Source organism: Salmo salar, chromosome 11, assembly GCF_965601325.2.
Source record: "Salmo salar chromosome 11, fSalSal1, whole genome shotgun sequence".
In the NCBI taxonomy this organism is placed as follows: domain Eukaryota; kingdom Metazoa; phylum Chordata; class Actinopteri; order Salmoniformes; family Salmonidae; genus Salmo; species Salmo salar.
In genome coordinates this window covers 18,607,753-18,622,500 of record NC_138301.1, presented here as the reverse complement: position 1 = coordinate 18,622,500, position 14,748 = coordinate 18,607,753, and the positions used below count along the sequence as shown (strand labels likewise).

Below are 14,748 nucleotides of genomic sequence, written 5' to 3'. Positions count from 1 at the left end.
AATCATCCATAACGACGTGGAGCTACACCAGAACGCACGGCGACAGAACAAGGGGAGGATGAGGAGGATGATGAAGACGGGGAATGTTTGATGGACATCCATGGCAGAGTAGAGGGAGTTTCAGCTCCAGTGAAGAGGTGACACCCACAGAAATACTTTGTGAGAGTGGAGGAAGAACTGGATGGAGAAAGAAGAATCCCTTCTGAGTTTAGAAAACAGAATGAGGGCTGGGAGACAGAGACGACATCTGCCGGGCGGCGTGAGAGAGAGAGACAGAGACACAATGGGATTTGCTGTGCGAGCTGAAGGAGTGAGAGAATGAATAAACAAATGCTCAAGGTGAGGAGGAGGGATAGAGAGTGAGGGATGCAGAACAAGGGGATGAAAGACGAGTCTTCAAAGATCTAACAATACTAATACTGTAATATACTCATAATAAACCACTCACTGACAACAAACACCCTGCTGACTTCTCCCATGCATACAGCATAACATAATAACAGGAAGGAGCGAGATGGCGTTGTCATGCATATGGTTTAATGTCTTGAACTACCAGGAGGTTCAGCCATATACATATTAAACATCATTAGGATCAGCATAGAGGTAAATAAGAGAGACAGTATAGGTGATGACCGTTACTGACCTTCCTTGGATCCCTCACCCACTCACCCACTCACCCACTCTGTGGATCCTCATAGCGAAACAGACATGGGGCGGGGCAGCAGTCGCAACCTCTGACCTAGTCTACTCGGTGCTCTTAGTGGTCAACCCAGGCAGCCACGCCTCCAGCCAGGCCGACTGGTAACCCCCAGCGCCCAGCAGACAACACAGCCCCTCTGCCTCTCTATCAGGACAGGAAGAGGTGTGGCGTCCACTGCTGTCAGAGCAGGAAACAGGAAGTGCTCGACATATGCCAGGGGAAAAATTACCGGTGGGCCTTGCATTTTAAAGCGTCCAATACAATGACAGAGAAACCTGGCATCCGTTACTGTCAAAGTGGATCAGCTGGACAGCCAACCTGCACTGTGTGTGAGGAGGACAGACAGGCTCTGTCCAAGGGAGGACGCGTCTTACTTCAGCCAACTGCTGGATCTACATACCTGCAGTTTGGTATAAGACGCATTGACTAGTCCATTTCTCAGAACGGAGTGCCAGTTCTCTATATGGGAACCACTAGAGCAGGTGCAGGGAGAGAGAGAGATAAGGAGAGCTGTGAATACTGAACACTTCTTCCTCAAACAGGGCCAGTGCTTTCTACAGGCTCCAACAACGCAGTGCAGAGAGCGTTCAAAACGGAATTATTTCCACGTTTGCATGCCAACCATTTATGGACATATTATTATACTGTACCTCGAGTAAAGCATTCATGCCCGTGAGATATCTACATCTTATTGGCAATGCAATAAGTCTGTTTACACTTTGGTTTTGGCTGATTGTACGAGGAGATAGTAATTCTATTTTCTCACATTTTCTAAACTTGGCGTGTTTGTTTGCTAAAAACAGCAGAATGACCTACAGCACAAGAACAGCTCAGAAACCTCCTGATATCATATCACCCCTCCTTCTCTTTTCAACAGCAGGATGTTACGTCAATACAAGTCTCAGTGGGCACACATCAAACTGTACCGTCTCTCATCTCTTATTGTCTTCAAATAAACCCCAGGGGTGAAACAGGGTAGCAATGCTGTTATTCTTAGCAGAGACAAAGTTCAAGAGGAGTGGTTGTTGAATTTAAATCGGCTAGCTGCCTGAGGGACTGAGACAGTTCTGATTGCTTTGAGATGCTTCTGCATCGTGCCTTTCGGCATGGCTGCCTGACTCTATCTGCTGCTCACACTGATATCTCTACATCAGGGACCCAGTGCTGCTGGGAAAACAGGGTGTGGTGTCTGCTCACTGTGCTGTCAGCTGGTGGATGCTGTAACTACCAGCTATGTGGGACTATATTATGTGTTGTCTCTGTCTATAAGACTGGGTGGCAGGTAGCCTAGCAGTTAGAGATGCGACCCAGCAACCGGAGGGTTTGTCTGGAAGTGAGCTGGCAATGGGAGGATGCTGGTATCTAATCCTAAATGACGTTGCCTGCCATTGTTCCCTTGAGCAAGGCACTTAACCCCCCACAACAACTGCTCCAAGGGCGCCCAGTGTGGCAACCCCCTACTCCAGCCTCTCCAACCTGTATGTTTGAGTGTCTTTGGGAGGGGATGGGATACATTTCGGTTGGACTTTGTGTACAATTTATGAATAAAGTTATCTCAAACTTAATAAAACATAGTACCTATTCTGAATGTGGGAGTATGGTTAAGGGGAGGTTGGTGCTGCCATATACTGTATATGGGACCACTACAGGGGAGTGGCACCCTTAGGGGAGAGATAGGGGACTCACTGGAAGGCAAAGGTGCTGCCGTAGAGCTTCTTGGCCGTGCGAAAGCGTGCCTCCTTGGCAGGCGGGCTGCTGAGTAATAGGAACTGGTGGGATGTGTGCATGAACTTCAGTTGCTATAGGACAGAGAGAGAGAGAGAGAGATGGAGGGAAGGAGAGAAAGAATAGAGAATCATGTATTGGAGAACACACGGCAACAGTTACGAGGAAGAGCAGACACCAGAGATCTGTGTTATTCATACCCTGCTCAGAGGCAGCTTGACGATATGGGATCTGTTACTGGATATGATCCTAGAGAGGGAGAGAGGGAGAGAGAGAGAGGGAGGAGAGGAGAGAAGACGGGATAGGGTGGGGGAGAAGAAAGAAATAGATTTGTGAAAGAGGCAGAACAGGGTTGGAGGTTTAGATCGCAGGAGGTGTAAGCAGAGACCTTCTACCTACCACTGCAGTAGAGGGTGAGCCAAAGGGTCCAGTTTGTCCATCTGTTTCTTAATCTCCAGATATGAGCCCTGGAAAAGACAGCTTTCATTATTTCACACCCCACTATCCTTTCGTCACTAGACTACCAAATCTAAATATGACAAGGAGATGATTCAATGCAACAACACATATGTAGTCTCTTTTCACAGCCCAAGTCCAGCACAGGACTGCCCTTCCTTCATCCCAGCCTCCCCCTCCTCAGTACCTGGGTCATCTCGCGGATGGACATGACACTGTCCAGTGCTTTTTGCAATCTCTCATAGTTCTTCTTCTGTGACCAGGGAGCAAGAGGGAGCCACGGAGACAGGCGTCAGAAGGACCGGGAGAGAGAAAAACATTGGATTAATATCTACAACCCATTTAATGAGCCCAAAGTAATGTTATACCAGACAACATGTATCGTGGTGTGTAACCACAGCAACAGTAGTAACCTTTGGGTTGAAGGCCAGAGTCTTGGGGTCGTTGGGGTCGACCACAGACGGGTAGGGTTCAAAGATGATACTTTTACGAGGAGACTCCAGAGCAGCCCGACACATAGCCACCAGCAGATCCACCACCTAGGGATCAACATGAAAGCCGATCAGTTATGACCACATAGACAGGGACAGACAGACAAGACTGGGGGATAGAGAAAGTGTGTGTGTTGTTAGTCAGGCAGTCACCTCTGCTCCAGTGGCCACTTCCTCTGCTGCTCCTGACATCACACCCAGAGTGTAGAAGGAGAACACACACAGCTCTCTAGTGCACACAGCCGGCTGTGCGCACACACACACACACACACACACACACACACACACACACACACACACACACACACACACACACACACACACACACACACACACACACACACACACACACACACACACACACACACGCACACAAACAAACATCAATCTGAGTGAAACAAAGAAACGTGCTCATAACTTCATTGAAACGTTTACATTTTAACATTCACTTCACACTGTATGTTTTTTTTTATGCGGTCTACCTTCAACATGGATCCGTTCTGAAAGACGTGCTGCTCGTCACAGACCACACAGTACTCATTGAGAGTGGGGATCCTCTGCTCAGAGTATTTCATTATCTGTCAGGAGACAAAACATGGTTTTCCTGCAATCACTCCCTCCTCTCCTCCAGCCCCATATATCACTCTCCTATGATGACATCATCAGCTGACTTGGCCTCTTATCAACGCTTTAGTCTGTCACTTTACCCAGGGTTGAAACAAACCCATTATACACGCGCACATTAAATACATTGAATCTAAAATAATTTGATAGATAAAACACTTCCTCATTTCAACTTTCATGAATCAAATAAACAGAGGTGGAGACCTTCTTTAAGCACATACTATGTCCTCTACCTCTTGTAAGTGTAATTGACTCTTGATAGTCCTATCAGTGTTTGTGCTTTGGAGTTGTTTTGGAAGGACGTTCAGTGAACTAAAAGCCTATTAGGGCCCTAGCTTGTCCTTGAGGTCTTATATACCTGTACTAAGAAGCCATACTCCAAGGTAGGGATGTTCTTGCAGTGGCCGCCCGCCTGGGATGAGAAAAACAATTCAATCAGCTGCCTCGTGGTAATCTGCGCTGGGGCCCTGGCCGCCGGGACAGCCACAGTCTGATGGGTACAGTGAAGACAAAGCATTATGGGACACGGCGCCAGCCATGACAGGTATGGGTAGGGAGAGGCTCAGGAAGGAAGGTAGGTACAGTACTGTAGGTGTGTTGGTTGGGGGGACGGGAACAGTCAAAGTTCTCAGGTAGTTCAAAGCGAGAAAACAATTAGATAGTATGAATAATAGAATGGGGAAATAGTTGCTTGTTACGAGTAATGCTCTGAATTCATGCACTTTCTGATATTGTGTTTGACTGTTCAAGCTAGCTGGAAGGTCACAGTGGCTTTTTTAATGCAATAGAATACCCATCAAAACACACAAATGTGCAATTTCATTAGGTGCAATAATTGGGCTCTGTGCAATACACTGCTGGCACAATTATTAGGCAAGTGAGTATTCTGATCTTATCATTATTTCTAGGCACATTTTCCAACCCCGAACCATATAAACTTGAATGCTTATTGGATGTAATAATTTTCAGGTGATATGTATTTGTGTAATGAGGGAGGGTGTGGCGAAAGTGAATAACACCTTATATCAAGGTGTGCATAATTATTAGGCAGCTTCATTACCTCAGGTAAAATGGGCCAAAAAAGAGATTTAACTGACACTGAAAAGTAAAAAATTGTAAAATGCCTTTCAGAAGGATGCAACACTCCTGAAATAGCTAAACTATTGAGGCGTGACCACCGGACAATCAAACGTTTTGTTGCGAATAGTCAACTGGGGCGCAAAAAACGCATGGAGAAGAAAAGGCGCAAATTAACTGCAAAAGACTTAAGAAGAATTAAACATCAAACTACCAGGAACCCATTATCCTCCAGTGCCACCGTATTCCAGAACTGCAACCTACCTGGAGTGTTCAGAAGTACAAGGTGTCAAGTGCTCAGAGACATGGCCAAGGTCAAGAAGACTGAAATGTGACCACCACTGAATAAGATTCACAAGTTGAAGCGTCAAGATTGGGCAAAGAAATACCTGAAGACAGATTTTTCTAAGGTTTTATGGACAGATGAAATGAGGGTGACTCTTGATGGACAAGATGGATGGGCCCGTGGCTGGATCAGTAATGGACACAGGGCACCACTTCGAGTCAGGCGCCAGCATGGTGGAGGAGGGGTACTGATATGGGCTGCTATCATTAAGGATGAGGTAGTTGGACCTTTTCAGGTTGAAGATGGACTGAAACTCAACTCCCAAACCTACTGCCAGTTTCTGGAACATTCTTTCTTCAAGCAGTGGTACAGGAAGAAGTCCTCAGCATTCAGGAAGGCCATGATCTTTATGCAGGACAATGCTCCATCACATGCATCCAAGTACTCCACTGCTTGGCTAGCAAGCAAGGGCCTCAATGACGCCCGAATAATGACCTGGCCCCCTTCCTCACCTGACTTAAATCCTATTGAGAACTTGTGGGCCCTTCTCAAATGTGAGATTTACAGTGAGGGAAGACAATACACCTCTTTGAACAGCATTTGGGAGACTGGGTTTGCTGCTTCAGCGAAAGTTGATCGTGAACAGATCAAGAAACTGACAGACTCCATGGATGGAACGGTGGCTATATTGGTCACTGAATATTTTTGAAAGGCCAAAAATGTTATTTAATTATCATTTTGTTTTACTTATTTGTTACACTTACTCTAAAAATTGAGAATAAACAAGTGAGTTGGGAGAAATTATTTGTGTAAATTAGTTGCCTAATAATTGTGCACGGTTATACACTGCTCCAAAAAATAAAGGGAACACTTAAACAACACAATGTAACTCCAAGTCAATCACACTTCTGTGAAATCAAACTGTCCACTTAGGAAGCAACACTGATTGACAATAAATTTCACATGCTGTTGTGCAAATGGAATAGACAACAGGTGGAAATTATAGGCAATAAGCAAGACACCCCCAATAAAGGAGTGGTTCTGCAGGTGGAGACCACAGACCACTTCTCAGTTCCTATGCTTCCTGGCTGATGTTTTGGTCACTTTTGAATGCTGGCGGTGCTTTCACTCTAGTGGTAGCATGAGACGGAGTCTACAACCCACACAAGTGGCTCAGGTAGTGCAGCTCATCCAGGATGGCACATCAATGCGAGCTGTGGCAAGAAGGTTTGCTGTGTCTGTCAGCGTAGTGTCCAGAGCATGGAGGCGCTACCAGGAGACAGGCCAGTACATCAGGAAACGTGGAGGAGGCCGTAGGAGGGCAACAACCCAGCAGCAGGACCGCTACCTCCGCCTTTATGCAAGGAGGAGCAGGAGGAGCACTGCCAGAGCCCTGCAAAATTACCTCCAGCAGGCCACAAATGTGCATGTGTCTGCTCAAATGGTCAGAAACAGACTCCATGAGGGTGGTATGAGGGCCCGACGTCCACAGGTGGGGGTTGTGCTTACAGCCCAACACCGTGCAGGACGTTTGGCATTTGCCAGAGAACACCAAGATTGGCAAATTCGCCACTGGCGCCCTGTGCTCTTCACAGATGAAAGCAGGTTCACACTGAGCACATGTGACAGACGTGACAGAGTCTGGAGATGCCGTGGAGAACGTTCTGCTGCCTGCAACATCCTCCAGCATGACCGGTTTGGCGGTGGGTCAGTCATGGTGTGGGGTGGCATTTCTTTGGGGGGCCGCACAGCCCTCCATGTGCTCGCCAGAGGTAACCTGACTGCCATTAGGTACCGAGATGAGATCCTCAGACCCCTTGTGAGACCATATGCTAGTGCGGTTGGCCCTGGCTTCCTCCTAATGCAAGACAATGCTAGACCTCATGTGGCTGGAGTGTGTCAGCAGTTCCTGCAAGAGGAAGGCATTGATGCTATGGACTGGCCCGCCCGTTCCCCAGACCTGAATCCAATTGAGCACATCTGGGACATCATGTCTCGCTCCATCCACCAACGCCACGTTGCACCACAGACTGTCCAGGAGTTGGCGGATGCTTTAATCCAAGTCTGGGAGGAGATCCCTCAGGAGACCATCCGCCACCTCATCAGGAGCATGCCCAGGCGTTGTAGGGAGGTCATACAGGCACGTGGAGGCCACACACACTACTGAGCCTCATTTTGACTTGTTTTAAGGACATTACATCAAAGTTGGATCAGCCTGTAGTGTGGTTTTCCACTTTAATTTTGAGTGTGACTCCAAATCCAGACCTCCATGGGTTGATAAATTGGATTTCCATTGATTATTTTTGTGTGATTTTGTTGTCAGCACATTCAACTATGTAAAGAAAAAAATATTTCATAAGATTATTTCTTTCATTCAGATCTAGGATGTGTTGTTTAAGTGTTCCCTTTATTTGTTTGAGCAGTATATATTCCCCTGAGAAAGATAAAACTCACTTTTCCTTTGTTAAACGTTCAGGTTTGAGGTTCAATAACATTTAGGGTTGACTGAGAGCATTGTGTCTGTTCAACAATAACATTTATCCTGAGGAATACAATTTGCCTAATAATTGTACACGCAGTGTGTTTATGTGTTTTACAACTCAGGTCCAACAACAATATGTGGAATGACTTTTATGTGTATTGTCTTGACCTCTGTTTTGAAACGTGTCTGTATGTCCTGACTGCTGTTTTGAACATGTCTGACGCATGTATGTTGTCCTTCTGCATATAATGTTTACATGTTCACCTGCCCAGGGACTGCAGATGTAAGTTAGCTGTTCGCTAAATCTGGTACAATGCATCACTTCTCACTTCTGAGATGTATGTTTTTGTCGTCCAAATGAACGTAATAAATAAAACGAAATAAATATTGTGTTGTCTGTGCTGATGTGTATAGGGGTAAGAGGGCCAGTCAGGAGAGGGGTGTGTGATGGTGGTGGTGAGGCGAGGTGGCCTCCGACCTGGCTGTTGGGGGGGTAGCTGAACAGCTCGCCCTTGGGGTTCTTCATGGTGCAGGAGATGGAGCGATTCATGAGCCGGGTCACCCTCAGCTCTGGAACACTCAGCTTCCCCTTCAGAACCGTGTCCTGGATCAGAGGGAAGCTGGGGGACCTGGGAACACACACACACACAACCCAGATACCATTCATGTATAGACCTGGAGGTATACAGTACAGACACATACAGACAGTCATTCAGACACCTACGCAAGAAAATTATACGAACACGAAAGTTCAAAGCAACTAATTAGTGAGTATGTTTACATGCACACTAATCATTTGATATTAGGCTGATTATGGCAATACTCCGAGTTTGGCATTAGTCATGTAAACACCTTACTCTGATTATCTTAATCGGCGTAAGGTCAAGCAAAGTAAGCATAACCCGGTTAAAATACCTCCATTTTTTAGCAATCTAGGACATGTATACACCTTTATTTGAGTTCCTGTGTTGTATTTGATCTGCGCATGTGCTCCCTCGAGTGAAGCGAGTTCGGAAAATGTCTTTAAAATAGTTTACACATACAAACTTTACATGTCCAAACTCAAATAGGCTTCCCAAAAATAACATGGTCCCTGTGATAGAACGTTTATTTTGATTGGCAATTTTCTACATTTTTCCATCAGGAAGCCTGTCCACGTATAGAGGATTGTAAGCGAAATTGTTCTTCTTGCAAACCATGTAAATGTTTTAATCTAAATATTACATTAAATCAGAGTATTCACAATAATTGTTTTATTGAATAGATGTAAACGTACCCATTGACTACTGAGATGACAGTGATGTTGAAATCTGACCAGGATAATGAATGTGAAGCTATAATAGTAGCCGTGATAGTACTAGAAGCTGTAATAGGAGCCATACTTAGGGATGGGAGAGAAGATGCTGAGTCCTGCGCGGAACTTCTTGATGGTTCCCCCGGCCTTGAACCAGCTGTGTCTCTTCTCCTGCTGGGCCTTCAGGAACTCATTACTGAGATGCTTCCACTGCTGGGACGTGAACGTACTCAGGATCCTATAGGGCAGACAGCACAACCAGTCACAATCACTGAATTTGGCTGCAATTAGCAGATGTCATTGACTCTACTGTACATTTAGATACATAATATACACTACATGACCAAAAGCATGTGGACACCTACTCGTCGAACATCTCATTCCAAAATCATGTGCATTAATATGGAGTTGGTCCCCCCTTTGCTGCTATAACAGCCTCCACTCTTGTTGGAACATTGCTGCGGGGACTTGCTTCCATTCAGCCACATTGAGAATTAGTGAGATCGGGCACTGATATTGGGCGATAATGCCGAGCTCGCAATCGGCGCTCCAATTCATCCCAAAGGTATTCGGTGGGGTTGAGGTCAGTCAAGTTCTTCCACGCCGATCTAGACAAACCATTTCTGTATGGACCTCGCTTTGTGCACGGGGGCATTGCCATGTTGAAACAGGAAAGGGCCTTCCCCAAACTGTTGCCACAAAGTTGGAAGCACAGAATTGTGGATGCTGTAGCGTTAAGATTTCCCTTCACTGGAACTAAGGGGCCTATCCCGAACCCTGAAAAACAGCCCCAGACCATTATTCCTCCTCCTTCAACCTTTACAGTTGGCACTGTGCATTTGGGTAGATAGGGCTCTCCTGGCATCCGCCAAACACAGAATTGTCCGTCGGACTGCCAGATGGTGAAGCGTGATTCATCACTCCAGAGAAAGTGTTTCCACTGCTCCAGAGTCCAATGGTGGCAAGCTTTACACCACTCCAGCCGACGCTTGGCATTGTGCATGGTGATCTTAGATTTGTTGGCGTCTGCTTGGCCATGGAAACCCATTTCATGAATCTCCCGACGAACAGTTATTGTGCTGACATTGCTTCCAGAGGCAGTTTGGAACTCACATACTGAGTGTTGCAAACGAGGACAGACCATTTTTACGTGCTACACGCTTCAGCACTCGGCGGTCCCGTTCTGTGGTCCCGTTCTGTGGCCTACCACTTCGCGGCTGAGCCACTGTTGCTCATAGACATTTCCACTGCACAATAACAGCACTTACAGTTGACCGGGGCAGCTCTCTAGGGAAGACAATTGAATGTCACTGAGCACTTCAGTAAGGCCATTCTACTGCCAATGTTTGTCTATGGAGATTGCATGGCGGTGTGCTCGATTTATACACCTGTCAGCAATGGGTGGGGCTGAAGGGGCGTCCCCATACTTTTGCATAGATAGTAGAAGTTGTATAGGTGTCATTGAAAATTGTGGAAATCTTGTAAAATTAGTGTAGGACCCATGGATAGCCTCTCTGACCAAAATGTGAGGAATCGTGCTGAGTGGCATGTGACTCGAGTAGGACTCACTTCTTGAGCTGCAGGCCCAGGCTGAAGCCCTCTTTATTGGAGGGCTGGAACACCTCCACTGACGGTTCTGAGAATAGATGACTCATTATTATGCAACACATAGGAGTGAAGAACTCAGCTCTGTTTACACATACACAGGCACACAAACACAGGCAGGCGAACGCACGCACACACACACGCACAGCCACTGGGGCTCTGCTCACCCGGTCCATCTAGGTACTGCGAGAGAGAGAAGCGCAGTCTCAGAATGATGGGCTCTGTTCGGATGACCTTCCAGGCTGTTGCCACCTCCTCCTGGAACAAACACATACACAAACACACACACACACACACACATATGATATACACATACACTGTCTATTGTGATGAATTGTAATACTGAATGCCCATAGAAAATAAAATGAAAACTCACATCCAAGAAACTGATATTAATCTGAAGGTCAATGTCCACATCATCAATGGTTCCATACTCTCTGAAAGAGGAAGAATAGCAAACATACAGATGTAATAATCACATAAACTGATCAGCTTTTCCATACTAAGAAACGTCGACATCTCGGTGGATCTGATGTTGTCTGGAGCAAAGTATTTACTGATCATGATAATAACAGTCAGTGGACTTAGTTTCCAGACTTGGCTGTGGAGACTGTGTGTGTACTGTCGTACCTGACAGAGACAGCACTGTCGGTATAGATGTCCTTCACTGCCTCGATGTCTGCATCCAGTTGGGGGTGTCGGTACAGGTCAGCAGCACAGCTCCCCTGGAGGTCAGACCACTGAATTATCCATGGAGATGCTGCTGTAGCCTCCATTTACAGTAATATGAGCTAGCTCTGATACTCATGTATGAAATGACTGTAGTATTAGACAAGGTGCAGGGCCAGTCTCCTGTTCTGCAGTCTCACAGGACTGTATCTGTGTGTGTCTCTATCTCTAGTTCGATCTTCTATCTGTCTCGTTCTCACACACATAAATCAGTGCCTACAAGCAGGCTCTCATCTCTTGGTCGATGGTCTGAATCCAATGGAGAATAGGCATTTAAAACAGGACTGAATTTATAGTACTTTGAACTTGAGCCTTTAGAGAGAACTTTTTGTAAAAAAAGCTGATTGAAAGATTAACATATTGTGTATGTCACATAGGATTTGATGTAATAAGGAGTTCTGAAGAGCCCAAGTGATGATTCTGATTGTATTGGACCAAAGAGCCTAGCGGGCAAAACTGGTTGAAATGATGTCATTATGACATTTTGGCCGATTTGCCCTCTGGGAGGGATAGGAGGACTGGGAGGAGGTCATGACGGCCTGGGTACCTGGATCCCATAGAGGAACTGCTCCGACTCATTCTCCCCATCTGATTCCTCATCAGTCCAGGACTGGCCTTTGATGTCCTGCAGGCATACAGACACAAAGATGTGAAACGCCATTCTAGTTATTATCGCTCCATCTCCCATCTTTTCTCTCTCTGTCCATTTAGCTGCCAGTTCTTCAAAAGACTTCAAAATAAAGCTTTTTATATCACGTCAAAGGGATGGACGGAGATCCATTTGGATAAACAAAGTACAACTAGACATGAAATAAGCCACAGATATCCAATACATTATTTGCAAAACATGTATGACGATTCACTATTATGTTTTCGTTTGGCTTAGTAGCTATCGACAGCAAGGCATCACGCCTTATATATCTATTAAATATCTACATACATCAGCCATTCTGACTGTATCTATTATGATAACTGCAGTCTGATAATAAACAGAGACTACAGTACTACGTCTATGATACTACCATTGGATATGGTGTTATAAGAGTTGTCTCACCATCGGGTCTGTTGTTCATAGGGGTTTCTCAGACAGGGTTAGGCTTCTCCCATCCATAACAGCTGAGCTCCATGTATGTGGAGGGACTGAGGTTGAAGTCTGGCCTGGTCACTCTGACTTCCTCTCAAACTGGGTTACCTAATCATTTGGCATGAGAGACAGGAGGAACAAGAACAATACGCTTACAGTAATGTCTCTTATTTCAGCATTTTCACGAAGCATCTACCTTTAATAAACACAGCTTACTAAACAATGATGCAATGACGTTTTCCGCATTGCCACTTCTAATGGTGGCCTCCTTTTCCCTTTTTCTTTCAATCATCTGCACTTCACCTTGCCATGTATCCTAGCAACAGCCACTTCTGCCGTCTGTCACCCTCCCATTAATCACAGTGAAGACGGAGAGTGTGTGGGAGAGAGAGAGAGGCTTTATGTGTTGTGCTTTGTGCACAATTTTATGTTTAGGTCATCTGAATATTCAACAGAATCTTCATCTAACCTTTTCAATCTGTGTACAAAAGGTAAGGAAAGGGCAGTCCATTTGATGAAATCACTTCATTGTATTACCTGCACTGTCAAGTTTAGGAATCGTCTTTGTTAGGAACTATCATTGAAATTGTGCAAAAGATTTCCCTGGCTGAACACGGAGTTAAAGCCAGGGATGGATATCTTTCTGTCAGGGCATTTTTGACATTTTCTCAGCATCCTAAAATGGTGATATTTTAACAGAGCAATCATCATCAGTCATGAGGCTCTCAGACCTCACAATGACCTCAGAGGATGAGATCACTGTGCTAGATGGTACCAGGTGTGTACTTTTACAAACTGAATCTATGATATATCCCTAACAGCTCCCAACAAAAACATAATCGTGTTCCAGATAATACCGTACTTCCCTCCACATATTTCAGCTGCCATATCTTTACATTCAGATGTAAACACATCAGACATTGTGTCCCCTAAGCTAAACACAACATGCACTGAGGACATTACATAATGGTAATGGACTCCTGTCCGCTGTACGATGCTCATAGTTGAATACAGGTTGTTGGTACAGAACACGCTAATAAACTCACAGCACATACACAGCCTGTGGCTGTTAGAGTCAACAACAAATCCAACGATGCCTCCTCTACCAGATACGTATGAGTCCATAAAAATGAAGAAACACTATGTCTCTCTCTCTGTCTCTCTCCCTTCTTCTTCTGTGCTTACTCAGCTCAGCGACCTCATCTCTCCCCAAAACTGAGCCATTTTGTTTCACCAGAAGCTGCCGCTAGCGAGACCACATTCCATTTCAACTATAGTGTATTTATCATGCATCCTATTGCTATTAATGGTTTTCCATATTTCCTGGATGTTCAGCAGTCCTCTTTTGGAAAGCCCCCCCCCCCCCCCCCCCCCCCCAAACCCACTCACCATTATCACCCCCCCTTCCTCCTCCCGTCCTCTCCCGCCTGCAATACCATGTCCCGACCCCCCTCTCGCCTCTCTCTGTCATCTCACATACAGATAGAGATGCAAACTGACCCCCTCCCCTCATCCCCTCAATGAGAATTAAACACACGCAGAGGCATGCAGCTTTCCCCCTCCCCCACCTCTCCTCCGTCCGACACGCTTACCTATACAGGAGCTGGAGATGGAGATGGAGGATGCTGTCCTTGGTCCTGATCCTTTCCCTCTTAAAGGGAACACCTGCTTTTATATCCTTGCTATGTCCCCCCTGAATGAAAAATGAAAATAAAATGATTTAAAAAACAGCAGTGAGAATTGTAAATGCCAAAATGGCTGCCTCCCTCTCGCTCCCTGTCAGTATCAGCCTCTCTGCTTCCCGGTGGCTGCTCTATGTCTGTGTTTATCTATTGCAGATCTCTGCTCATACTGCCGTCTTATTTTTTGCCTGACAACACTGAGGGGCCTGAGCATGCTCAGTTGGAGCTAGCAGTTGGTCATGTGACTTGCAGCTGACTGTGTTTCTGCTAAGGGGGAGAAGGGGGAGAGAAAAATGGAGGAACATGGCAGTCCTGTTAGTGACTGTGTGTTTCTGAGTCAGTTTCCAAGTTTGTGCCTGTGTCTCACCAGAGCAATCACTTTTTGAGAAAGAAGTGCATGTCTGTTGTCTGATACTATTTTAGGACCGTTCTGTATGTCACGCTCACAAATCGCCTTTTCTAAAAGATGAAATTAAAAAAATATATACAGTGAAACCTCAGGAACAAAACCAC

At 45.7% G+C, this 14,748-nt stretch overlaps 1 protein-coding gene across 8 annotated transcripts in view; it reads right to left on the bottom strand.

Annotated features, from left to right (window-relative positions):
* Nucleotides 1-14,419, bottom strand: part of LOC106562125 (protein mono-ADP-ribosyltransferase PARP6) — a 22,928-nt gene extending 8,509 nt beyond the window's left edge. For 2 of the 8 annotated variants that reach the window (XM_014126750.3, XM_014126752.3), the window contains exons 1-18: nt 14,146-14,418; nt 12,524-12,661; nt 12,017-12,094; nt 11,371-11,480; nt 11,117-11,177; nt 10,908-10,998; nt 10,705-10,771; nt 9,224-9,373; nt 8,320-8,470; nt 4,355-4,486; nt 3,855-3,950; nt 3,526-3,618; nt 3,295-3,420; nt 3,069-3,134; nt 2,825-2,892; nt 2,626-2,674; nt 2,387-2,499; nt 1,101-1,173 (exon numbers count right to left, since the gene is read on the bottom strand). In XM_014126750.3, the coding sequence (XP_013982225.1) occupies nt 1,101-1,173; nt 2,387-2,499; nt 2,626-2,674; nt 2,825-2,892; nt 3,069-3,134; nt 3,295-3,420; nt 3,526-3,618; nt 3,855-3,950; nt 4,355-4,486; nt 8,320-8,470; nt 9,224-9,373; nt 10,705-10,771; nt 10,908-10,998; nt 11,117-11,177; nt 11,371-11,480; nt 12,017-12,094; nt 12,524-12,526 (1,527 nt within the window). In that variant the 5' untranslated portion in view covers nt 12,527-12,661; nt 14,146-14,418. Of the gene's footprint in view, nt 1-1,100; nt 1,174-2,386; nt 2,500-2,625; nt 2,675-2,824; nt 2,893-3,068; nt 3,135-3,294; nt 3,421-3,525; nt 3,619-3,854; nt 3,951-4,354; nt 4,487-8,319; nt 8,471-9,223; nt 9,374-10,704; nt 10,772-10,907; nt 10,999-11,116; nt 11,178-11,370; nt 11,481-12,016; nt 12,095-12,523; nt 12,662-14,145 lie in introns of all 8 variants that reach the window. The other 6 variants (XM_045689107.2, XM_082957772.1, XM_045689108.2 and 3 more) reach the window with 6 other exon arrangements.
* Between the last annotated feature and the right edge of the window lie 329 nt (nt 14,420-14,748).